The sequence below is a fragment of the Botryllus schlosseri genome, chromosome 2 (genome assembly GCF_051294905.1).
Source record: "Botryllus schlosseri isolate E-star chromosome 2, Bs_hap1, whole genome shotgun sequence".
NCBI lineage: Eukaryota > Metazoa > Chordata > Ascidiacea > Stolidobranchia > Styelidae > Botryllus > Botryllus schlosseri.
In genome coordinates, this window is record NC_137237.1 from 8757996 (window position 1) to 8785773 (window position 27778).

A 27778-nucleotide genomic window follows, 5' to 3' on the forward strand; every position below is an offset into this window, starting at 1 on the left:
ACTTCATCAAAACAATGGGTATTCAATGTGTTATCTGAAATCAATTTTAATACTAATAACTATAGGGCAAGTTTTTGAAAGTTTTTTTCCAGCTTCCCAAGTACTCAGAATTTAAGTGAGATGTTATAACTGTATTTAGGATTTTTATACTGCAACTTTTCTCTATTTTTCATGTGACTTTTTATTGCAACTTCTATCAAGTATTGCACAAAATGTAAAGGAATGATTAAAAAAAACTTGCTATAAAACTATCTTGACTATGGTTTTAGTCCCTTTAGTTTGCATAACAATGAACAATGTGATGGATTAGCTGCATCTCAATGTTATCTATGACACAACAGTAAGTTGGCTTACAATAGTAGACTATGGGAGCTGTTACTCTCTTCAGGATGCCTTTTTATTTCTCTTCCATGAGTGAAGACAGGAACAGAGATTATTGCTCAATATTGCTTCTGTGACTGATTAAATGCAAGGCTGTAGAGTGCTAGTTGTCAGTTATTAGGACACTTGTTTCCATAGTGTATTGTTGATTGTGCATATATGCAACTTTTTACCGCAACTTTTGTTAAAATGAAGTGCAAGTCATTATTTTAGTGCCAAAAAACTTGCCCTAGTAATAACAATTTAACTATTTCATTGCATTTCAAATAGTATCAATCAAACCCTAACTGCGACATTGTTGTTCTATGGGCCGTGAGAAAGGAAAAAAATATAGGGCTATTATATTGAATGATATTTTTCTGAAATAGTCATTTGAAGCAAACAAGTCAGTAGTACTGTTGTATAATACAGCTTCGATATAATATTTTGAACTCAAGATTCACGGCCGTGGTCTTTTCTTGGATCAGGGAGAGATTTTTATTGTCGAATTTCCCCTGGGCTACTAAGAATATTCTGAACACAGCCTTCACGCAATTTCTCTCAACTGCATAGTCGTATGAGTTGAAAATTAATTGAAGTATTTACTGTTGCTATCTAAATAGTTACTATCATGACAGAGGTGGGTGAGTCTAGCTATCGCTGGAATAAAAATGAAAATAGCACCTAGTAACCATATTGAGTTTCTGATAATTATGGATTCCGCAATCAGTATGATGAATTTTCTAACAATCAACAATTTCAGCATTGTCATGTTAGTTTAGTCATACTTGATAAGCATGGACAGAAGGCATCGTTCTGGTGCTGCAAGTTCCAACTCTAACTGGAACAATAACAGCGGCGATAACAATTCAAAACCCCATGTTCCAAGTAAGCCGAACCGTCTCACCGGATTGAAAAACCCTACAACACCCACGCCATTCACAAAAGACATAGTCACTCCCAAAGGATGGATCCCGCAACAAAAGTTCACGTTCGGTCCAGCGGAAAGTAAGGATTCTCGAGGCTCTGAGGGGGAACAGTACGGATCGAAAAATGCGGACGTTATGTCGACTCCAAAATGGAGATCGGTGCCAAAAGTTACCCAAAAGCAACGGTCTATAAATGACACTGGCTCTAATGTATTACCTGGAAAATCTGACGCACAATCTACCGAGGGATCTACGAAAGACAACGAGGGCAAAAAACTGCGTGGCAGGACGCGATTTTCAGCTGTGTGAGTGTTCTGACTTCTACTAATCTTCATATAGTGTGTTTTGTATTGAGACTTTTCGTGTTTGCAGAAGTTCACAAATCACTAGACCAGTGGTTCTCAACTCAACCTTTTTGTCATCGCGGGCCCCTTTTGGACCGTGTCGGGACCCCCTCAAGATATAGTTCAAATGTAGCCTAATTATCGCGTGACCGTAATCTGTCTTGTACAAATATGAAACATTACTGGCCGATTCTCTCACAATGGGTACTCTGATAGAGTATGCCCTACTCACTGGTCGATATATAATACTCTCATCATAGATCCAGTGCAAAAGACCGTTAGAAGGCGAGCAGCCGAGCACCAATATTAAACTCATACAAAAACAACAACAATTACGACAATGGCCATTCTGTTGATATACGAGTCCTGGAGTTGAGGCGAAATTGCCTTGTGATTTTCCTAATTTAAAAAATGACAAATTAGGTTATCAGCAATCATGTTGCAAATTTAGAGGTTTCGTGGACCCCTTGAAAATGCTTCACGGACACCGGTTGAGAACCACTGCACTAGACTATTTTGGTAAGAATTCGAATCTGGGATGTTGAGGGATTAAATTTCCAACTTAATATCAATTGCTAGTACTACACCCCAGTCACTGTATCACATGCTGATTTTGTTTACACTTTACTGTTTTATTCTTACTATGGAACCATAGTCTCCAACAATCTGCTAGGCAATGCATAAAGATGGAGAGAAAGTTAATTTGGTCACTCCTAACATCTGTAAAGAAAGGTTTATTATACTCATTAGAACTTTGAAAACATTGTCAACCGGCAACCGCCATGTGGTTATGGCTTTCATTTCTGAATATTATTGGTATAGGTGCTGAACTAGACTTCTCCAGATTACATTCCATGTTATTTACTGGATATTAGTTGAGACGGGTTATAAAAACACACCGAGAGGCAAGTGTTGTGTTTGATTGCTAGGGTCAATCTAATTCTCCATCAGTATCTTTCCGTGATCATAATATTTAATTTGAGATAATGTTTGTTCAATCCTCCGATGGTCACCAATCGCGGCTAGCTATGTTTAACAAAGACCGGTCCATTATAGACCTGAACTGGTATGGCGGCTAATGTTTCATTATAGTGATTCAAGTAAGCATGCTATCATTTCAGTGAAGATGAAGATGTTCAAAGGAGTGTGGGATCACTGAAACGTATTTGGAACGAAAAGATTAATGATCCCGATAAACAGCAAGGCCGAAATTTGAAAACTAGTAGCCTTGCTGCGAAAGATCGCCAAGGAACAGCAGATGGCAACCGTAAAGTACAGCCACCTGAAAATAAAGATTTGACGACCAATGGTACAGTTCATCGATCGACATCGTCATCCAGCGATGGATCGGTGCGGACTGCAAGCTTCAAAAGCAAAGAAGCGACTTGGCATTATGTCACTGCTAATCCGTCACCGAGTTTTTCCGCCGATGCCTTACCATCTAAGGTCGATCTGAATGAATCTCAGACGTTCTCGGCGCCTGGAAAGAAATTTGATCATACGATCCTCGCACCGAAACCGTTTCAATCTTCCTTCGACGAGTCTGGATCGGGGCAGCGACAACGGTCCAACAACTCAACATTGATAAAATCGAAAAGCAGAAAATCTTCTTCCCGTGTCTCCAGGAAATCACGACAGCGCAAGCAGGAGATATACTCTGAGAGCGATTCCCAATCTAACTCAGGTGAGACTAACTGTTTTGTAAAAACTTTGTATCTCTTATGCTGCAGCTGTGGTAATGATGTAATTTTGTTGAATTTGCTTTTGAATTGCTGTCTGGAGCCATCAATTTTGTCAGGGTTGAGACAATATGCCCATTATAATTAAATTCCACATAAAAGGCTTGTAGTCTCGCAAGGGTAACTGTCTGGTAATAATTTCAAATATAATGTCCAATACGGTGTAAGTAAGTAGGCATGCATCAGGCACAAGCACCAACACCAGTGGAATGCTTTCTAGAAGTCGCAAATTTCTCGTAGAGCTAGTGAGATAACAGATAACTTACGGTTCTAAGATGTTTTTTGAATGTTTGGATGCAAAATTTTACGTCATTCGTACCATTTGATAGTGTGGTCTAGGATTAAGGCAGAAATTTTGTGTCGTTTCAAATCTCAACCGTGGTCGATCTCTAAGATACTTTATAGGCTTTTTGTCGAAGTTCTGAAACAGTAGGCTAATCGAAACTAAGATTTATTAAGAAATAAATACTGTCCAGATGAAAATACCGAAGAAGCAGAAATGAGAATTGCTCGCAAAAAAGGTACTCTGGTCACGCGTTACGACAGTCGGGGCCGTAAGTACAAAATTGACCCACGAACTGGAGATATAATCAATGCAGATGACGACGAGGAAGAGAAAAGAAAATCGACCTCGCGCCCGGCATTCACCAGAATGGATGCGGTGTCGGTCGAAGAAAACTCGTCTGGCCGATCGTCCTCCAAACAAAAGACACCCAGTGGACCTGCCCCGGAAGAGGTCCCGCCTCCTCTTTTGCCGCGAGAGAAGGCCACTTCTCGCGCCGACAGTTCTGTTGTGCCGCCAAGTCGCGGACGCATGACCAAAAGCGTAACTCCGATCTCGATGTATTCTGGAAGGCTCTCGTACAATCCGCCATCGCCCGATTACTTTTCCGGCGGTCTCAGCCCGGAAACGGCCGTGCCGCCGCCGTTGCTGCCCCGAGGCCGGCCCGGGGACACAGAAATCGCGCCGGACTACACTCCGATGTCTGGTGCGGAAATGGAAATACCCATTAATGATTTTGGTAGCTCGGTTAGTTTGAATTCGTATCTGGATCAAAGTGCGTACGCGCCTATGCAGGGGAAGGATGATGGGAGGTCTGACTCGTTTGCTGATGAGGTTTGTGGTGATTTTATATCTTTAGAATAGTATTAAACATTTTTAGTATCGTATATGCATCAAAAGTCTTCAAATACGTTCATAGCAAGTTGACCATCTCATGAATTGGTCGTTCAAGTTGGATTTCGGAATTCTATCCTTAGCCGTTATGTTGATGCATTTTTGTCATTGATTTGGTTTGCTTGAATTGATGTGATCAATTTTCTGCTATTGGTAAAAGTACGAATTTTTACAATGCTGATGCGCTCCCATGATATATTGCAATCAGCGGCCAGAGGGTTTTGAAGGCAATGCGTGGCCAATGATTGTTACGTTATATTTCTCCATATTACTTACTGTATGGGAGAAACGGAGCGTATCTGATTTCACCTGTAACATTTTAACACCGGTACAGATTACCTAATCATATATTTTTAGGCTGATTCGTGTATAATACCAGATGAGTTGGAAATCCCCATAATGAATTACAGTAGGACTATTCCTTATCTGGCAAAGAATTGTAACGGTTAGGTTGAACTTGTGATCTGTAATAGCCATGCAATAACAAAATAGACTTCCTCAAATTTTGGATTACGTTCCTATTGAGATACAAGTATCAGTGATAGGCCTATATTTTGTGTTTAATTTTAGACTTATCATCATCACTTCGAGTTCATTCTATTTACTTAGCCTTAGATAAAAGGGAATGGGGGAAAAACTGTATGCATATAGTCCCACTCTGTTTGAGTTGTAAACATGTGAAGCATTGGCCGTTTCAAGTCTCATTTCTTGATTGTGGAATTTCAGAACGATACATTTACTTACTCAGCGGCTGTCAACCCGGCTCCAATTAATTATCGCAGGTCAATACGAGAATATCACGAGATCGATCCTGAATTGGAAGGTCAGTTTTCTCTACTGGTTTTCTGCACATTTTATACCGACATAACTCTAGTCACTACTGAGCATTGTTGATGGTTCTGAATTAACGGTGTCAGCTACTGATGTCACCGTATCATTGAACATTGAACGCTGATTCATATATGCTCGACTTTTTCAAGATATTCATTCATCTTAATTTGTGTATTCGCAATCAAGTCTCCTCGATTAACAGATTTAGAAAAAAAATAGTTTCTAGGATACAGTAATCAATGCAGTTTTGTGGATTGTTTGTCCGCTTAAAGGAGCTATAGCAGATAGAGAATTTTTGGTTTAAAGGTTTTCATGATTGTAGAATGTCACATTACAGAACGATGTTCAATTTATTTTGCAGCGGCTGTGTGGCAGAAATCACCTACAGGAAACGCACCACCTCCTCCACACTCTCCCCCTCCGTCATTGGCAAAAAATTCTGTGCCCGACCCCTATACCACCGCTCACGCGCCAGCGGTACCCAATATTCCCGAGTCCCCGCCGCCACTGCCACCCATGAATCACAGGAAGTTGAATTACATCGACGTAGAGTTCAAATCTCAGCCGCCGGGTCAGTCCGGGGATGGTAGAAAATCAGCCAAGACGAACTATAGTCAGGTCGTCATGGGAAAAAGGTCCAAGGACGACACGTAAGATTTATTTGAGAAAAATTTCGGTATCGCTTGAAATTTGTATTAAAACTGTTTTCAAGTTTTCTTATCTGGTGCAGATTAACATTGAAAATTCACATTAGAATTGAAAAAATATCAATCAAAAATCGTGAATTTTTTGTAGTTTGAAGTTTTGACCCGACTAATTTTCTGAAATTCCAAACAGTTCTGCTGCAACACTTTGATGATTAACTGGAAACGCTTTCTCTCTAATGATTATTGTGCAGTGGAATTCTGATTCAAGCACCATCTTTATACTTGCTGTGATGGTTTCGTGACGTAGACAGTGCAAAAGTATTCCTTGTTTTTGGTTTCCTGACCTTACAGACTGCCTACATAAAATAATGTAAATTGCAGTAATTATTGTGTATCTTGAGAAGCGTGCCTCGATAAAATACTATCAAATGTAGTTACGTGTGGCTGGAATCATTAGTACACAGGTTTGATTGGGTGATGTTTTTGACATAAACATGTGGAGGTCATATACCTATTCTATTTAAAGGACTGCTTCTGTGTACAATGTCCAGAAAATATTGTTATCTCAGTATAGTTCTATATATGCACAAGTCTAACATCACCTTGTCTTCCTAATAGTGAAGTAAAGCGAGGGAAAACCTTAAAAGAGAAACTGATGGCCATCGTATCTTCAAACAAGAATCCAGATGGATATACCAGCGAAGGCGATGCAATCACCTCCAAGGTACGCCAAACGCTACCATGTTTCATTCGTTATACACTTGTAAGCCATGCAATCATATGTGAGGAACCGGTATTGCATCACACTGCTCGCACGAATCCAACCCTTCTTGTACCGTTCTGATGACCCTACCGTGATAGATTTATATCCTGTCGCAAGTGTAGGCAGCTCCAGGGCATGAGCGCGCTGATGCACTTGAACGAATCTTGTGCACTTGCCCAAGAATTATCATCTGAGGATGTAGTCTGTTATTATGTGGCAATGACGATTTGATTTGGATTCGTTTTTTGAGGTGAATGTGTGTCAGCTGAAATTGTTTTTAAAATGTGAATATGTAGTCTACTGCCAGTACTCGCTAGTTGTGCTTTACGGTGTATTTTGATACAAATGGTTACTTCCTTGGAAAGTGATGATTGCTTGTGGTTGCAAGAGTTGGGGTCAGCCTTTTGTGTATAGATTTTGAAGCTGCGCTAAATTCGCTCGGATTGTGGAGTCAATTGATACAAATTCGACCATTTGGTGGAAAATAATGATTCACAAATGTCCTATTTCGTTCTCTTGTTTGCTTGAGTCACTCTAGTGCACAATTTTCTGTTTATTTCTCCTTACTATCGAGTGAAATAATTGTATGTTATTTTATTACGCTGGCTGCTGTGAATGCTCGATTCAGTTCATTTGAACTTGAAGATAAGCTCGTGTCGCAACGGCGACGAATTATTTTCCTCAGCACTGTCTCAGTCAGTAGGCCTACCAACTCTAATTCAAGTACCAAAGCGCTTGTACTTACATATGTCTTAGACACTGTTGGTGACTGTGTTATAGGAGAAAATTATGCCACTGATCACGTATCTTGACTAAAGTACTTGTGTTTGTGGGTTTTATAGAAAATACGGAAAACTAATAGAAATATACGTAATGAATTGATGAGAACTGTTGCAACCATGGGTTGTTGCAACCTTGGCAAGCGTGTCAGGAGAGCTGGCAACGTTCTGTTAAGGAGAATTATTTTCGGAAGGCAACAACAGGTCTGTTGACTAAGTCGAGACTAAGTTGAATGTATTACCTCCTTGATGCCAACATAATATCCTTTGTCACATTCGCTAAATACCATTTTTGCGCAAATTCCATCTGCTACATTATATATGTAGACATCGAAATCGACAAACAGATAGGAAAGGATGGTATTTGTTAATGGATACATTTACGGTGTATTAGAACAAATGGTGATTTTTTTAATGATATTTTGTTACCTTAATCATCACTTATAAGTGGCAGTTAGTATTATGCCCTGTGATACATTTGCAGCTAATGTGTGATTAGCGTGTTCCCGTAGGTTTAATACTGTGTCCTTCGTCTGGTGTTGTGTTCTTTCTTTTGTATATTGTGACTTGCCACATTCCTTGTGTTCGGTATCAATGATATATTCTAATGTAACTATCAACTAAAACTTTTTTTGCGTCGGAACTAGGTCTCTTCTTGTAAAATATTTCTTGCTCATATCACCGACACGGTGCTGGGTTGCAAAACTCATTTGAATGACAAATTAGTCTAGTGATGAATAATCACATATGTTCACAACTGAGCGTCACTGTCCCGTGTAGTATCGGTATGATTCCTCGATTGCTTGCAACCGTGCAATGGTGTCATATATCCTATGATTTTGCGAATGGTATGTTTCGATTACTGCCACGGCATGGGACTTGATGTCTCCGCGAGTTCCTTTTGTTGCTTTTGTGTGAGATCACAATCGCAAACACTGAATCAATGGAATTCTTGAGGTGTTACACTATCAAAGATTTTGAATGACCATACCCTGTACCTTGTAAATATGTGTTACCCATGGCTAAATGTGATCGCAGTGGTATTATCAGTTCAGTTTAGGGGATGTTTTTATGACTTCCATCCCAGTCAGACTTCTTGAGAAGGGAATGGCTTTGTCTACTTCCCTGTTCGAAATACATGTCTGCTATGTTTTGCACATCATATCAAAATCCATTTGAACCATTTTTGAATTTGAAACCGGCTTTATTGCACGGATGCAATCTACTATTTCAAGACACAAGCGGCGTTATTTTTACAGCACAACGACGACAGAACGACCGATTTCTCCAAGGAACGCAATAAACTGAAGCGTATGAGCAATAGAATTTTGAGGAAGAAGAAAATGAAGTCTCAGAATCGAGTGAGTCTGTCGCAACGTTCGTTCGCAATGCGTCGTGACGATTGCGACGTTATGTCACAGAGTCGAGACTCCAGCGAATTCGAGTTGTCGCAAACGGAAACGAGCGGCGAAAACGTTAGCGTCGGCATTTACGGATCCGCCACAAATCTCTCGTCGACTTCCTCGGAAAGTTCAAGGTAGGACCAGCGAATTCTCTTATTTTTTTGATGAGTTTCGTTTTCAAATGCGTGCGCCCCCAGAATTGCTACTCAGGTCTAACTAGAAGTAACGGCTTGAATTTTTACTCAATTAGAAGTAGAAGTAGTAATTTCCATGACATGTACAATAAAAACTGAGAGGGCTGGAAAGAACTCAAGCAAGTACTCTCAAAAAGTAGATTTGATTGTCGATTTGCACGCTTCCAGCTAATATATTAGTTAATTGTAGGTAGCTACTTTCGAAATGGTAAGACGTGTCTTCGCGACTATTGCAAAATAACTTATGACGCTTCAAATAGGTACAACCTTGAAAAATATATCGAGTTATACCTGGGTGCACGGGCTATTTCACGAGACTCTTATGACATTTTCGCTAGTAAAAGCAATGCAAACTTATACCAAATCCACTGTCTACTTTTCAATTTCATCTATATGAATTCGCTGTTGGTGTTCTGCGACATCTAAATAATTTATATTGTAAGTCATGCTAGACGCGAAGCTTGTGGAAAGTGTTGGTGGGCGTGCAGCATCGCAGCATGATGGAGGCCTAATGTCGCAATTCTCAGTCGCTAAATGCAACGAGTTATTTTTTCGCATGTGGTTGGCACCGGCATCGTTACTGCTGTATAAATGGTATCAATCGATCTGCTTGACGAAGACGTTTCGGGGTGGTACTCAATTGATATGCATTTACATGCAATTAAGCCGAGTAAGCTGACTGCAATTAAACTGACCAGCGTACCTAAAGGGATTTGCCGATTAAGAATTGAAGGAAGTATGGATTAACCATCGTTGTTTGCATTGTGTATGAAAATCTGCATCGCTGTAGAGCAGTGGCCGGGAACCTTTTTCGTCTGAAGAGCCATGTTAGCCCTGTATTTTCCATTTTAACTCCCAAAGAGTCATACATGGCAATCAACTGTTACGTCACTATTGAGAATTCGTGACATGGTAGTACTAATTCGAACTCACTATACATGGGAAACTCGTAACAGCATCAGTTTATTAATATTTTCATCGTTTCAAAACACCACGAAACTGCGATACCATGTAAAATAGGAAGATGTCGAAACAACCTGGAGTAGTCGTTGAAATCGTATGTTACTAATCATCCTATGATAGCGCAATTCATCGTAAATGGCTCAGAATTAATATTAACCAGGGCAAGTTTTTGTTGCAGTCAAATCCGTGGAAAGTTGCATTTCTTTTTCACAAAAGTTGCACCAAAAGGCCACATTTTGGTCGGTTGATTAAAAAAAAAAGGTCAACTTCCCAGATCCACATCCTCCATTGGTTGACTAAGAAAAAAGGTCAACTTTCCGGCTTAGCTCCTGAAATACCCGTTAGAGCGTTACTTCAGTGCTGATTTACGGTATTTCAGTCGAATAATCAAGCAATCTATTTAGATATACTGCCAAATATTTCCAGTAAAAAGTTGGTTGCATGAAAAATTGAAAAAACTTGCAAAGTTGTAAAAAGTTGCATGAAAAAAATGGAAAAAAAGTTGCACTATAAGATTCCTTCAAACTGCTTGAAACAGCATTCTCCATAACTTCCGAGTCTTTAGGAAGCTGCCGGAAGCTGTAAAAATAGTTGCGAAAGTTGCAAAAACTTGCCATAATAATAACTGTTATAAATCTAATATAACTGTAGCACTGATTCCAAAAATAAATACTGATCGACTTCTCAATTTGGCAGTAACATAAACGTTGCACTACACGCCTACATTTTAAGTGCATGCAGTACTAGGAAGCTACTTATCAATTTGGACGTGGATAGCGAATCGCTGTTTGTGATTTGGATTTGTAATTGGAATGTCACTTCCAAGGCAGTTCATTTCTCGGCGAAGATCAGGAAGACAATGTGTATGCGTTGTAAATTGCTATTCTGCTATTCTCATGATCAACCATCGTATGGTGCTATCCAAGATTACGCAGTGTGCGATGCCGGGTACATCGAATTTGCTGGCGCTGCAGCAACTCAAATTTGAGGATTTTGTAAAGGAGCCCGAGCCCTTAACCCTGGATACACCATTGCCTTGACCTCTCAAATTTAGTTTATGCTGCCACGTGAAAAATTATTCTGGCCGTTGAGAAAATTTACCGACGAATTGCTGCAATTTCGATAAAATTAAGTACAAAATTGAAAACATGTCAAAGAGCCATATCTTATACGCAAGAGAGCCATATATGCCTCCCGAGCCATAGGTTCCCGACCACTGCTGTAGAGCATACTCGATACATATTGAAAACGATGTAATAACTACTTAATAACTAATTGGAACGTTGACTCACTGACTTGAAACTGCCAGCATCAAACTGATTTATCATTTTCTATGACATAGTCTTCATCATCAAAGCGTGGATTGCTGGCACATTAGTATTTGACATGACATAAATGTTTGTTTGCCCCGTTTAATAAGCGCCATTGTGTACCTTGTATCTTGTGAGTTCATTCCAATGCTTTGAATCGCCTTTATTCGTTTGTGACTCGAAAATACTATAAATGGCTTGTCGCTGTCTTCACGGATCACTGGATAATGATGCACTTGGTAATATGATCTCACTACATCAATTCTGTGATGCACGTGTGATGGTGCAGACCTCCAGTTCCACATGTATTTTGACATTTTTCCACATTATGTGTTTTGCTTGCATGGATCGCATGCTGTTATTTGGCTGTTAATCCTGTTGAAATTACAATCTTGTAAAAGTTTAGAGAAAGAAATCCTCAGAGTTTTGTTTTCTGCGTGCTTGATTAGCCTATATGTCGATAAGGTTTGCTATCTATGGCCTTAGTGACCTTTTGTGTTTGTCAATGGGCAAACTGGAATATGTTGGCTACTTCTGAACTTGTTTGCCGCAATTTAACCTGTTCTGGTGAAAGTGGTCTTGTCTTAAACATGAAACCGATAAAATTTGAGGCTTTATATAAGAACCGTGCGGATAATTTTGAGCGTGAATCGGATCTTCGTGTTGTAAGAACTGCTTTGAATTAAGCGAGGGTTGATATTGAGGACAAGATAACAAACCTGCCCTGAAATCTTACTCTTGAAGGTAAAAATGTTGTTCCCATCATGTCAAATTTATAGTATGTTGTGATTATATCCCCCCATTCTTTATTGCAGAAGCTTGTCGCATCAAACCTCGGGTCAAAGCGGAGGTTCGGGAGACGGTCAGGTACGGACACGTGTATTGTCGCAGCTACTTTATGCCTGCTATTCGCCGATTTTCAATGCCTGGCGTAACGGTGAGTTGTTGTTAGGTCATGAGAGGACCAAACGCGGACCGGAGACAGAGTCACGAGCCCACGGCCACCCAATTGCCTCCGAGGCTCAGTCAGAAATCGCGCAGCGAAGCACACCTCGACGCCACGATGAGCCCGGCAAGGCAAACGGATTACTCTTTTGCTGCTTCGAATCCGACGGCGAACATCAGTGGACGAAAAAGCAGTCATGATGTAACAGGTGTGTCTACGAATACCATCTATTTTGCTGGTTATAATAGATAGCATCAAACATGAAAAGTTATTTATTCCGTTTACCGTTGCGCATGAGACGCTTGTTTCGGGCAGTTAATGTGTATACGAGCACCGTTCATGATACATGACAACTTTCAAAGAGTGTAAATTCACACTCGTGGATACTGCAAGCTGATGCGAGCTGCTGAAATTTAACGGTTTCAAGAGAAGTAGCCTACTCCTTACCGCCGGATTATTATTCATCTAACATGGGAAAATCTTACAAACTTGAAAAGAGCTTGGCGGCTGTGCGGTTTAAAACGCTAACGATGACATCTTGTGTCATCAATATTTCGAATGCGCCACGGTTACCCCGATGTCTGGTTACCAGTTTATTCCGCATGTTGAATTCGGCACTTGGCAAATATAGCGTTATAAATGTAATATAACTACTATTAATATGAAAACGATGCATTCATATTTGTATTTATAAATTCGAAAATGAAGGTATCGCTGAATGTGAGCGTGAATTGTGATGTACGCAAGTTGGTGATGTTTTCACTTTCGGTGTATTTAATAATGTATTCGGGGTATGGGGTAGGTTAGGATTAGGATCAGAGGCCGCCAAGTGCCGAATTCACCAAGCGCCAGCCAAATTCTCCCTCAATGCAGAATTCTCTGGTAACCCAATGCATACCCCTACTTTCATCGCTAGCGTTTGAGTCTCGCTAAACTGCAGATACATTTTCCAGGTTCCCCCGCTTTCAACGCGCCTCGCGTCGACAGTCACTTGTACAAAAAGCAAGAGAGACCGGACCGTTTACCCGCGTCCACGCGTCCCACATCCGACCCGCCCGGCATGGACTACCTGGACATGGAAGGCGCCGAAGTCGAGGTGGTCCGCAAGCCTGAAAACGCTATTTCCTACCGCGGTCACCCTTCCCTCGACGTGATCCGGGACAACGACGTCGCCGAAAAGTTAAGCCCCAATTTTCCCTCCGGTCCACCGCCTCTGCCACCCGGCAGTATGCGGTCGCCCCTGCCTGGCCCAGTCGCACCACCCGATCCTTTGAGAGATACGAAGCCGGACCGGTTTAAGAAGCGGCCTCGTTCGCAAGGTCCCAGTTACACAGCGGCAGAGAATATTCGGTCCAACGTGGATGAGGTTCCGGACTGCGGACATGATCCGATCTATGACGTAGTGCCTAGTAAGTAAACCAGGTCTATTGTTATCACTGAATAAGTAGTTTTTATGGTTCTGACGAATGTTTCTTAGAAGTTATTAACCTGGTGAAGCCTTGCAAATCTGAAGCCAAATTTTTGCCTACCCACGAAAATAAAAATCCGCCATCTTGCACACTATCTAGTACAGAGGCTCTCAACCTTATGTTTTTGTGGATCTTATTTGGACTGTCATGGACCCTGCGGATCCCTCCGAAGTTTTACTTCAAATTTAACTCAATTTCTGTCTTGTGCAAATATCAACTGCAGGCTAGTGATAAACAGCAACAAAATGACTTCTTGAAATTAACATCATACTATTGAGTATTGAGGTAGAAATTTGATAGGCTTTCATTATTTCAAAACGAATTCTGCAACTGTGTCTTGAAAATTCGCCCCTTTGGTTTGATATGAACGACGGCTGCCGAAAAATGTCAAACGCCCCTGACGCAGTGACACGGATCTTTATCTTGCTGCCAATTTTTTTACCCAGTTGCAGCTGGTCGAGCGGTCGTTACTGTCAACCAACGTATTTTGCAGATGATCAAAAGCCGTCGACAAATTTAGTTGTGCCGATATCGCCTGCAGCAAGATCCAAGCTTTTGGATTCCGAGCCGTTGTACCAGGTGAAATTCAGTTGATGGGGATTGCGCGTGCTACCCGGTCGTTTCTATCGTCAACCATTTGAGAGACATGATGATTGATCATTTTTTCTCATCGATCTGTGAATACGTGCGGTTTAAATGTGGGAAATATGACTGTGACCGCAGCGCTCTTTGTGACATTTTACTAAATCTTTGTCCGATTGATATTTATTTGCTGTAGTATTCTTCAGCCGTATCAGTTGCATTTGCTTACGCTTTACTCGCATACCGTATATATCTATGTTCATGAAGAAAATAATGAATCAAAGTTGAAGGGCAGTTATAAAATGGAAACTTGAGATTTTGATTCACATTATATACCGAAATAATTTTGAATCCTAAATTTTTAGCATGTAAGCCAGGGTTAGGTATGGCTTTAAAGACGTTGGTGCTTTGCTATTTCGTTCTTCATTTCCAAGTTTTTTTGATTTCAGGAATACCGAAGGAGAACGCTCTCTCATGCTTCGATGAGAGTGAGACGCAACCAGTCTACAAAACGGACCGGCGCCTCGGTAAAAGATGACAACGGTAAGAACATTTTTTTAGCATACGATACAGACGTGAAACTTGATATTTTCTGGCTACCGTATCAGTCAAATCGTAGCGGATTCCCAGTTTTAATGGCTCGGCGCGCTGCACTTTGCCTTGGTGATCTGTAAAACTTATGTGACAATGCTAACCGTGTGAACAAGCGCTATTACGCTGCCTGAATTGCGCAGATATGTAAAATATGTTGATCATATCTCACGCATTTGGTCTGCGACTTCAAAGAATCTGTGATATGCATTGCAAGAAAGTATCTGGCTAGAGATCGGGTATGCCAGCGTCTGACAGAGACATGCCTTCCGTAATTGGGAGTGTGCGGTTTGTTTTTGACTGAGAAGGCAGCTGTGGTTTTATCATGCACACTGCGCTATCTTGCCTCAACGCCAACTGGAATCTTGAAATGGTTGCAGTTGTGGCTGGGCTCAATGACTTGAATCGAATAGCGAGAGATTATTTTTCGGGTACTATACGTCCTCTAGCCAAGGACAGCTGTATTATCAACGAGAATTGTAGTTTCGATGCTTTTTCCTTGACGTGGAAGCCTTGAAACCTCGATTGGTCATATCGCTGCATACGAAACATAAAGTACAAAGCTTCGCACTTTAGTGGGAATAACAAATCTGTGAGGTCATGATTAACCCATATCATTCTCATCAAGTCCAATGAAATAGGCATGGTTGGAAAAAATATCAAATTATATTTATGTGACGTAGAACTGGCTTTATTTTGTTTGTGGTCATATAAAAGGTGCATATTTGAACTATCCACATCATTCATACTATAAAGATACCATAATGAGTTGCAGTACGACGTTAAGAATTTTCTGCGCTTTGTCCAAGTTAATATTCGCTTATATCTCGGCAATCCGACTGCATGGCCTTTTCCATATCTGCCTTTGTGTCGGCATGTTCTTTTTATCTCGGCAGCTCCTGCGGAGCAAAACGACAACGGCTGGCAGAGCGATTTGATGACGGACGACGCAGGGACCACTACTTTGTGGAGGGAAGTGAAAGAAGTCATGGAGAGAGGAGTGGGGGAGAATCTCAGTAATGAAGAGATGAAGTTGCAACAGGTGGGTGTGTTATTTTTCGACTCTGCTCGCGGCTCGAAATAACTAGGCTCTGTATCGCTATAACTACCTATATATTCGAAGATTGCTGTTATTTGTAAGTGACATAGGTCATTTCGAGTTAGTCGCAAAGATGCATGTTCCAATTTCAATAGTAGCCACCTCTGACACATTGCTAAATGTACAAATATACTTTTTTACGCTGTTTACTTAGTGCTACCTTTCAATTTCTACTTCCACTTGAAGTAATTTCAACATGGTTTGGAAATTGCTAGTTTTATTTGTAATTAAGTAGAAAATGATATAGTTACATATACTTTAGAAGCGACGATACTTTGACCACCTCTTCGTAAAAACTGCGAATTATTTCTCTCGGTTCAATACCATATACATTGTACAAGCATTACATTCAGCTTGATTATAACCCCGTGCCATTTGCGATTAGCGTTTCACAAACCTGGTTTACTTTCGCAGGCACAATTCGAAGTGGTGACTTCTCAAGCGTCCTACATGCGAAGTCTGAATATTTTGATCGACCATTTCATGAACGATGCGGAAATGCAGGACCCCACCGTTTTGTCCAAGAAACAGAAGAAGGATCTTTTTTCCAATATTGTGGACGTTCGCAAAATCGAGCAAGCGTAAGAATGGGTTTAGTGTGTTGAGATAATGTTGCAAGCTACTCTATTAAATACAAGAGCATCGACTCTCGTATGGCTTAAGCTCGTCGTTCTGCAGTCGGGACTTACATGTAGGGGACTCTTGATGCACCTCATTAGTTGCAAGTGACTGCTCTACCAGAGCACTTTCATTGGTATAATGATATTCATTCGACTACTATGGATATAGAGGTCTATGAGCCTATGTGCAATTCCATTGCATTGATTGCGGATTAGAAAAAATTTAAATTTGCATTGCCGAGGACGTCGTGTTCATGCGTAGCAAAATTATATATTTTCAAACTTCACCCGTACTTTGAAAATTTTCAGTTCTAAATCAGTTATACAAAAAACTTGTATTTTGTATATTGACTCAATGCATGGCAACGCGTCCACCTGTAGCACCGGAAGATAATTCACATTTTTCATCAGCTCTTAACAGATTATCTGACATTTATATTTGAGTGCGAGTCACTCCTTATTACATGCAACCTTTATTCTGGTTTACTTTTTATTTTTACTAGACCTAGTGTACAGTCGTGTAGTGTAACAATGAAGTATTGCTTTGTACGGTGCTCTTTAAATAATCATTATTATTATCATTGTATATATGTGTTCATGATGGATGATAGATCAGTCTATGATATCTCTGAACAAATAAGAAATTGAACGACCTTTCTTTGTATTGTCTTAGGTTCCTTCAAGAGATCGAACAGCACTTTTGGTCCGAGCTGCGCCTAACCGACATCGCAAAGATCACCGCCAAGTACGCCACCGCCGATTTCGAAGTGTACGTACGTTACGTCCAAAATCAAGTCTATCAGGATCGAATTTTAACAGATTTGCAGTACGTTGTTTTGTTAGGCAAACTGTCACCATTATCTACAAATCTATTTCTTTCGCACAGACGAAATAACGACCGTTTCGCCATCGAGTTGGGGCGTCTCGAGTCGTCGCCATCGTGCAACAAGCTGCCGCTATTGTCCTTTCTGCTATTGCCGATGCAACGGGTGACCCGGTTGCCTCTTCTGATTTCAGCCATCGTGAACCAGGCCGACGCGGCCGGCGATACGGACGCGCGCAACTCGGCAAAAGACGCATTGGTCGTCGTCAATAAGGTACTGTTTGTAGTGACCTTTCAAGGAAATTATAGATGAACCTGCTTGATAGCTTTCCAGCAGGGTTGTAATGGCTTGAGTCTCAACTTTACGTTGACTCGATCAAGTCGTATGACTGACACATTCTGTATCACTTATCCAAGTACTTGTATATCAGGTCCGATAGCCCCCAGAAACTGTCTTGAGTCTGTTTGAATAAACATCTTTAGAGTGTGAAGAATGAGTATATTATGAATCAGAGGTCTTCGATATCACCCCAGACTCACAAAAGTCGGTTGAACCTGACTTGAACTCGATGCTGAACAGTAAACACTACGACTTGGAGTCGGACTTGACTTGGTGGTGAATTGACAATGACTCGACTGGACTCCAGTCAAAACTACAAAAGTCAAATTGACTTGTGACTCGGAACCTTGTGACTTGGTTACAACCATGCTTTTTTAAGATTTTATTAACTAAAATTTGGCTAAAATCAACTACAAGTAAGACGTGCTTTTCCAAGCACAGACAGAATCCACAAAACGAAGTAAACTAATTACAGTAATCAGCATCAAGTGTCTTAAGCAATCACCACACTGCGTGAATTGAGATTTCGGGATATTTGTCGCTAAGCATGGATCACTCCGACTATAATATTTTCGGTGTCTACGTGTTTGAAAGTACCATATGATCCCAAATGAAGCCAGGATGAAAATGTAGGGGCGAATGATTTTCAACGATGTCTTGATGTCATTGATCCATTGTGATGCAGTAAAACCATTAAAGTTAACAATGCCCATGTCTAGAATTGGGCTTTTTTGAAGGCGCCTTCGGTCCCCCGGCTTTACCAAAACACAATTGAATACATCAACAAAACTCTTCTGGTGCCGGATTAGGTGCATGGTGCAGCTAGCCAGGGTTGTAATGACTCGAGTCATGACTCGACTCGAGTCAGACTTGTGTCACAATTTTCTGATGACTCGACTTGACTCGAGTCATTTTCTCAAAATACGGAAATGACTCGACTTGACTCGAGTCAAAACTATAAAAGTGAGATTGACTTGTGACTTGGAGCCTTGTGACTTGGTGACGACCCTGCAGCTAGCTTTCCTTTTGACTCTATATTTTTTACATTTTCATTGTCAGCTTGTGAAAAAATGCAACGAGGGAGCCCGTAAAATGCAGCAGGTCGAGCAGCTCGCGGAAATCGCGAAAGACTTGAAATTTGCGAGCAACGTCAAGACCTACGCGCTCGTGTCGCACTCCAGGCTCGTCATGTCTCGAGATTGCAAATTTTCGATTTTTTTCAACCATTTTTTTACCATTTGCAAACAGGTCGTTGGTCAAAAAGGGCGAGATGAACGCGACGATAATCGTGGAGAACAGGAAACCGAAATCCATGAAACTCTACCTGCTGTTGTTCACCGACGTGCTGCTGCTTGCGAAAAAGAAAACGTTAGTGTTAGCCTGTGGCATGCGTTTGCGCAAAAGGTTTCGAAATTTCCAGGATGCTATCCGCCAAAAATATGTTTGGTTGTATGCCAAGTTCTACCGTACTCGAGCGAATCCGTAATGCGCTGCGGTATCGTGATTCCAAATATTAAAAAGTTATTTCTATCCCGGCGTGATGTCCCGTTGTTTATGGCGGTCAAGAAAAATTGAATAGAAAAGAATATTCAAAATTTCTTTATTCGTAGGACACATGTGAAAGCGACATGCCCAGAAAATAATAATTTCATCTTTTTGTTGTATCTGCAAGTCGACAACAGAGGTGGCTGAGACTGACAGATCTGTAACATGTTCCCAGTTAATTTTACATGTGACAGTTACTTTCTTTTAGCGGAAATGCCCATGCCCTAGCATATTCCGCTTCCACATCACTAAATCCGTTTTGTGTATTCCGCTACCCCGACTAATATTTTCAGAATCTCGAGTATCGTCAGCGATAACACATTGTCTTACAGCATGCAGAGGTAGGATACGTGTTGTAACCGCAAGTGACGCCCGACAAGCTGGTCCCAGGCAACAACTAGTTTGAGATATCCGCCTCGTTTGTAGATTTCTCGATTCCGTTTCTGGCGCGAAATACGAAGTTATCGACTGGGCGAAGCGCGCGATGCTGTTTGTGAACGAAAGGGCAGTTTCGGAAAGCGAAATCTTCCTCGTACTTATGGAGAATTGTAACTCGAAACGAGTCGAGCTAACTCTGTCGCCCATGTCCATGTGAGTACCGACTGGAACGGCGGCAGACCAGGTGCAGCCAAGCTTTGAGTCTTTGGCGCTAGACTACGGTTGCTGCGTTTCAGAGAAATTACGCTATACGAGTAGTCGTGTACTGGAGAAGGCAATAATGAATTTGTTTTTGTGGCCCATTTTTGTTTGTTAGTTGAGAAAGCTTAGTCTGTTTCGCTCAAAGCTTATCACTCTTTCTTATGATCGTAGTGTTACCTTTTAACGCTTGAGTGTGCATGTGTGCAACCGGCAGCCGCCACCACGATGCATCATCAGTGGTAAAATGAGATTCTAGTTTTGCATTTCAACTACGGTAATCTCAAGCGGGCGAAATGCAGGGACAAAAACATTTAGATTATTCATATGTGTGATTACTTTGATACGGTAATAAAAATTTTGAAAAAATGTTGTAGTCCGACATCAAATTTTATCCCGTCATCACGTCTTGATGAGATGCCACTTGTCTTGCCACTAGCAGAAAACCTATGTGCGACCCTCGGCTTCACCGCATCATTGTTGAAACAGAGATCCGTTTGTCTAAATCAGTGGTTCCCAACGTGGGCGACTTGGCGGTCTAGGGGGGCGAAAATAACGAAGGGGGCGAAAACGGGCGAAAAGAATGAAGGGGGTGATAGGGGGCGATGGCACGTTAAAACAGCTATAGTGGAGTTGGGACCGAAACTACCGCACCCCGAACCCCCCAAGTGTGGGTGAGGGGCCCGAAATCGAAGGAAGCCCAAAATTATTTCGTGAATTAACATGAATGATAGAGTAATTTTTAGAAATTCATGCGACTTTTTCAAAAATTTTTCGCGCTGCACGCGATTTAATGCTTTCATGTATCTTGATGTTGGGGTCCCCGTCACCCAACAAAAATACGCATGATTTATGGAAATGGGAGACTTCGGCGTCGGCCATTACTGCGCCACGACGCACCAAGACATATGAAGCTAGAGGCCATGTAACATGCGACTCCGAGAAGTGTGCCAGAACGATCAGCAGCGAGAAGACCTTGGCCGAAAAGGAATGCCCTTGTGCTGACCGAAAACTTCGATATGTATACATATATGTTTAATTGTCCATAGGCGCCTCAATGGCTGGCGTCGAATGTTCCTGTCCTGGCGACCTTAACCCTACAGGACAAATGCCATCCCGCAAGGAAAAAATTATTTGCCAGTAAAGAAATACCGATATGAAATCATGTGCGTCTTTTAGTTTGGTACGTTTTGACGATTTCCATATCTTCTGACATAGTAGATATAGGAGGTCACGAAATAGCATCATGTAAAGTAGTCAATATAACAACGATTCCGCCTGAAGATGTTTAATTATTATGTAGGGGACCTACCTTTTCCAACATACCACATCGACCATATTGACCGATTCAAACATGAATTATGTAAATTTGTCGCGCTGCGCGCGTTTAGGCGAAATACGGTGACTCACCAAACAGTACATGAAATAGGGTATAGCTGATATGAAGCAACAAAAAGCCCACTGGCTGAGGGGGGTCCGGGATTTGGTTTATCACCCCATGGGGCCAAAGACCAACGTTTTTTTCGGGGGGGGGCTGACGAAGTGCTGTTTTTCGGTTCCCAATATTTGGGGGGCGATGATCGGTGTGGAGCTTCAAAAGGGGGCGATGAGTCGAAAAAGGTTGGGAACCGCTGGCCTAAATGGTTGCACAGCCCGGGCAACATCTATATTTGCTGTAGTAAACAGAACACCGTCCATAGTGTACTTACGAGTTAATATAATGTCGCAATTCGCAATTTATTGAAATCAAATTCTTTTCAGTAACGAACTGTCTCGGTGGACCGACGCTTTGAGTCCGAAGCACGCCAGCGAGTTCGAGGACAGCATTTACGAGTCCTGGGGTAGGTCGCGACAAATATTTTTCAACTCCCATTGCCGGGCAATGTATCGCTCGTGTTTTTGCAGACTGCCCGCAGTATCAATGTGTCGAGCCTTACGACGCAATGCAGCCTGATGAACTGACTCTCGACGTCGGAGATATTATGAGAGTGTTGAGGAAGACCAGGGATGGTATGTGTAGGAATATACGCGATATTTTTGTAGTACTGTCCGTGTCCGTATATGAATTCCGATATATTACAATTTGACGGACAGATGAAACTCATGACCTTTTTATTTAGTTGACACACACAGTTCATGTAGTGTGATCTGCAGGGCTGTAATGACTCTAGTCGCTATTCAAATGCGTAAAATGACTCAACTCGAGTCAATTTTTGTATTGACTCGACTTGTACTCGAGTCATTGTGCATGACTCGAACCAAGTCATGTGACTCGAGACTAGGACGACCTAAACCAGTGATTCCCAACCGCGGCCCGCAGCTAGCCTTCTTGCGGCCCTCACAAAATATTAAGAAATCGAGTATTGACAAAAAATAAAATATTATATTTTTAAAATGCACATACTTGGCTTGAAGTCTGGAGTTTTTAATCGGGATTGCAGAAAAGTTGTGAGTAGACCGCTAACGTTACGTCGCTGCTGTTTCAATGCAATGTGCCCTAACTTTCCAGTTGAACGAGCAGTAGCTACAGATCATATAGGTATAGACATGACCATAACTGCGGCATGCCACACCCTCCAATCGGGGGGGGGGGGACACCTCAGCTAGCTCTACCGATAAATCTGATTACGTGAGCAGAGAGGACAAGAAATTGATAGCAATATGTATGAAATTCCCGATCTTATTTACCGATTTTATCATAAGTTATCGAAAATTTCGCGCTGGCTCACTTAACGGTACAGCTAATTTCGTGGTAAAAGCGAACAAGGTGATAGGGATACGGTTTTCAACCTATGGGAGCCCAAGACCAAAGTTTTTTGGGGGGAGGGGGGCTCACGAAGTGCTCTTTCGTTCCTGCCAACGGATATACGCCCGGAGATGTTTAATTATTATTGAGGGGTCCTACTTTTTCAAACACACCTCCCTCGGCTCTACCTGTAAAACTGATTACGTGAGCAGAGAGAGGATAAAAATGGATAGCAATATATATGCGATTCCCCATCATATTGACCGATTCAATTATGAATTACAGAAAATTTCCGCGCTTGGCGCGTCCAGGCAATAAAAGCTAACTCACTAAACGGCCCCGAAAGCAGCATAATTGGTAGTCCTACAGCTCACGACCCAAGCGTCTGAATAATTTGAAAGCTACTGTCGCACTGATTCCAAAAATACGAATTGAAATCTCGTCAGGGCAATAAAACTGCTCCGGAATAGCCAACAAAGTCGATTGTTCTGAACAGTGGGAGCGCAGCAACACAATTACCATAACAATTAACCCTTACGAGGTGGGGCCATATTTTGCAGAATTGACCTTCACTTTTCAAATTCTCACCGTTACCCCACCAGGACTTGAAAATCTGGGCCGTTCCAGTTTAAAAGTGGGCGGAGTATAGCCCTATACCGATTCCACTCTTGATCGACACCCCATGACATGCCTGAGGTTTTTTAATAAGTTTAAATAAACAAGCTTTTCCCCCAAAAAAATCTCTCTCAATTTTCAAGACTGACCCTCAGGATGGCGTCAGAGAGAGGAATATGATGCTTCAGTGCGTAGCCACTGTTGCCTGGTTTCAAACAAGCCGTCAACCATGGTTGCAAGCCGCGCGGTTCGTCAGATATCGAAAAATGGGAAATACATATAAAATTTAAAAATGGGCGTGGTCAGTGAGTGTTCATCAAGGTCAAGTTCATGATCAAGACTCAATCGGCCCCTACAGTCCGGTTTATGGCATAAAACAACGCGATATGCTTTCTTTTCTCATATCCAACCATTTGCAGGCATAGTAAACCGCTTTATGACTCATATGCCGACTGAATTTGCATTTGAACTTGACCTAGATCTTGAAATTCACTGAAGCGTGACAAAAATTTACAAATCCCCCTCAGAAAACTCTCCAGAAAACGTTTTGATGTTTGAAACGGTGAAAATTTACACAGAAACCCGTACATGTCGACTTCTGATGTTCTGGCAGATTTTCCGACAATATTTCCCACTCGGAAAATATCCGGAAGTTTTAGGTGATAGCCATATTTTATTTTATTTTTAATTTTTTGTTTATTTTTACAAACCAAAATTTTTGAGTAAGGTACCAAATACATCGGAAATGTCTCAGCTTTTCAAAAAACGTAGTACCCGATGTCTAGGGCATGTCAACATGGAGAAATCGGTGTCGGAGACATGCCATATCATATATGATACGCCCACCTCGTAAGGGTTAATCGCCAATGGCTTCGAGCGATTGATCGGAACAATGCCAATTTTCATATTTTGATGACTATTTCGGGTCCGTTTCATTGCCCTAGTATTAGTGCGGCCCCGACCGTACTCTGAAATTCTAAATTTGGCCCCGACACCGAAAAAGGTTGGGAACCATTGGCCTAAACAGACACTTCATTGTAACTTCGAAGAATAGTGAAGTCACCACATTATTGGTATTTCGTATATCAGTTCTGATACTTAGACTGTTAGGACTGAGGAAAAATACGATATTATGAATGCGAGTCATTCTATATCACTCGAGCAGAGTTGAAGAAGTGGGTTGAAGCGGATTAAATTCAACACTGAACAGCGAACATAATTACTTGGACTCGGACTCGGCCCTCTACTAGCTGACTTGACTCGGTGGTGAATTGAAAATGGCTCGACTTGACTCGAGTCAATCAAAACTATAAAAGTAAGATTGACTTGACTTGGTTACAACCCTGTTGACCTCGCAGGGCTGCAACTTTGAAAGGTGCACCAATCCAAAAATGGTTGGAAGTGCGCCTGCCCTAAAAAAATAAAATTTGGCTCAATTTCGAGCAGTAGAATCCGAGAAAAAACAAATTGTAAGTTCGAGCTATTAATAATATTTATTGTGGTAAGTCGAGTTCCATGCCATCTTTAGAATGCCGATTGCGTTTTCAGACTGGCTCGAAGGCGAACGGCTCCGGGACAACGAGAGTGGCTGGTTCCCCGCCAAAAACTGCGAGGAGATCGACGACGAGCACGTCCGCGCGCGCAATCTGCGCAACCTCTACCGAATCATACCGCAAGGCGCCGAAGCGGCCACGTGATCAGTGGCGTATCGCCGCGCGCGATTGTAAGAAACGCAGGCGGTACGCGGCGGTCGCTAATCTGTTTTATTCCGTCGATACTATGTCGCCGATATGCAAGTTGTATTCCTTTGTTACACGCATTTCCGAACGCTTCTTACGGATAAGCGAGGAATAGTTACTGAGAAATTTTACCGCTTTTTCAAATCCAGTATTTTCTATGTTGAATCAAACAGATTAACTGCACTTGGTCCGGGAATAATTGTTCTTCGTTCTCACAACAATTTACATTATTGGGTAGCATGTGCCTTTACTCCAATCCCAATTTTGAACAAATACATTGTGTTTGGATGCATGCGGGCCGCGTAGCTACCATTGCTAATGTGACCGAAAGCTAGAGCCCTAGGGCATCGAATTTACCTCCGAATCGAAATGCAACATTGTTTGACTGCAGGGGATTTTTATTCCTCTTTTAGTTCTGGGCACGCACCAAGTCTGGGTTAGCATGATCTTTTTTCGATACCCAATGGACAGTGGGAAGTGTAGAAAACAATGGTGGAATCTGATTTGTAAATTTGTGGTTGAAAATGATATTTTTTGTGTTGTTGAAACCTGAGGCGTATCTGCTCCGTACGCCGAATTTCCGGGCTCTGTGTATCACTCTGTACATTACATGATCGACGCTCACTCGAAACTTGGTTTATAGCTATGGCCGCCATCGATGTTTCACGTAAATACGCTCAACTGCCCCATGAAATAAGCGTCTTTATCTCCAGTGTAAAAACTGCCGTTAGCCTGTTGTTTTGCGGCGCATGCCACTTTAGCTTGATTCCACGCCATGCTCACTTGTAATGAAATTGTGTGCTGCCGCCATACTGTAGCGAGCGGGATGGTAGTACGTTTTATCGGTGCTGTCCTAATAAAGTTTCGTGAAGTTTTTATAGCTTGATGCTTTCGCGGCAATTGCAGTTTACATGTCATTTTAGATCTTATTTTAGTAGCTACTTTTTTAGCTTGAAATTTACTTTTTCTAGTATAATTGATCTTTGTCTGCGAGCAGGTTTCGACTACACGCGCGCGTCGTGTTTCCTACCCTCTTGTAGTCGGCAAGTGAGTGACTGTTTCGATTCCCAATCAAGTGTGCCTTGTCATATCATTTCCGGAGAAGTATTTTCAAGTGTCTATTTTAGTGCTTAAATGAGCGTGAAATTTATACCTTCGTGACCCTTACTTTGGACCCACTAAATCTTTTTTTCATTGATATAACATCCTCTGTAGCTGATGATTGTCGTATAAGAGGGATTACGGATCGTTTAGATCCCTATATCCAGCAAGTTCAAAAACGGTACGAGACACGCTTGCATTTAATGACATCTTTTGGTGCTATTGAAACCTTATACGTCTGCGACCAATCACTTTACTGACGTTAATATCAACTTCCTGCCCATTGACCCTAGTGTCATTTTCGTAATTCCCCCGACCAAACCCCCTGTCGTTTGTAAGCGCATAGCGGAATCGTTGTTCTTTTGCGCATTTGGTTCGTCATCACTGCTCATGTTGCACGTCACTGCATTGTACTGTACATGATATGTGTGTCTAGTGAACTCGCGTTTTCTCGTGTATATTTTATTTGTTTTGCAATCATGCAGATGCCTCCTATTTTTCATTGCGTCTTACTGTTTTATTCTAGCTCCCACCAGTGGGGGCCACATGGAATATATACTGAAATTAATATCGTGTCGAAAATTTTTGCCTTGCCAATCGGAGGAAGTTCAGTGACTGGCGTGGAACATGCTAGGTCGCGCAACCAGCCTAATACACTGCAACCGTCTAGTCTAGCCTAGCTCAGCGCTGCGCAACCGATGTGTCGCGGGTCAATGTTAAGTGTGTTGCTCTGCAAAGATTCAACATGTAATGAACTTCCAACTAAATAGGCAATTAACGAATCCAAATTCCGGGCTATTTTGCGCTTTCGAGGTATTTGTGTGTCATTTACGATTCATTTCTCAGTGCAATGTAGTAGGGCTTTCTATAATAGGGAAATATGCTACCTTCAAGTTATTCAGAGGGACCTCAAAATATTGATATTATATGCCCACGTTCTAGTTAATAGGAAGCAATCAATAATGTCACTTTAATTTTGCCGATTTCGTAATTATGTTTCGCCTGTGACCGTTGTGGATGTGGACCGTATCAACCTTTTTCCCTCGATTTCTCTCTCGTCTTGCAAAAACGAGAGGAATTTCAGAATCTACAATCTTCATCGTCTCGATATGACCAGTGGTGCCACTCCTAGTGTTTTTACACTAGAGTTAGTGTATTTTGACTTGACATAGTGTTCTAGTGTTTTGTCATGAAAAAATACATTTGAATGAAGATGTTATTATGATGTGCTTTACATAATGTATAATTCGAGGAATATTTATTATTATCTGTCAACACTTGCTAATTTAGCACAAGAACAAACCCCATACGTTAATTGCCTTGGTGCCGTTCATTTCTGTCACTGGCAGAGTGAAAATACGAGCCCTAGACCAGATTTTTCAAATCCCAAAAGCGGACCGATGACAAGCGAATATGCTAACTTGCCCAAATTGCATGGACCAATGCATGAATGATAAACCTAGCATGTGGGAGGCTTCTCCCCCAGA

General features: G+C 41.6%; 1 protein-coding gene across 3 annotated transcripts; it reads left to right on the forward strand.

The window, feature by feature from the left end:
• Nucleotides 1-245: 245 nt before the first annotated feature.
• Nucleotides 246-26859, forward strand: LOC145433321 (uncharacterized). 3 transcript variants are annotated; one of them, XM_080310397.1, is made up of 23 exons: nucleotides 251-1594; nucleotides 2755-3317; nucleotides 3849-4489; nucleotides 5276-5372; nucleotides 5742-6030; nucleotides 6646-6751; nucleotides 8829-8930; nucleotides 8991-9106; nucleotides 12255-12306; nucleotides 12392-12593; nucleotides 13339-13794; nucleotides 14348-14433; nucleotides 14886-14979; nucleotides 15924-16069; nucleotides 16541-16707; nucleotides 17420-17572; nucleotides 17633-17843; nucleotides 18969-19090; nucleotides 19158-19277; nucleotides 19881-20045; nucleotides 21852-21931; nucleotides 21996-22100; nucleotides 25000-26859. In XM_080310397.1, the coding sequence occupies exons 1-23, from the start codon at nucleotides 1158-1160 to the stop codon at nucleotides 25146-25148; spliced, it is 4659 nt and encodes a 1552-aa protein (XP_080166523.1). In that variant the 5' UTR covers nucleotides 251-1157; the 3' UTR covers nucleotides 25149-26859. The 3 variants fall into 3 exon arrangements, with proteins under 3 accessions (XP_080166524.1, XP_080166521.1, XP_080166523.1); XM_080310398.1 differs by having other exon boundaries at nucleotides 246-1594; nucleotides 3972-4489; nucleotides 8829-9106; XM_080310395.1 differs by having other exon boundaries at nucleotides 247-1594; nucleotides 8829-9106.
• The last annotated feature ends 919 nt before the right edge of the window (nucleotides 26860-27778 follow it).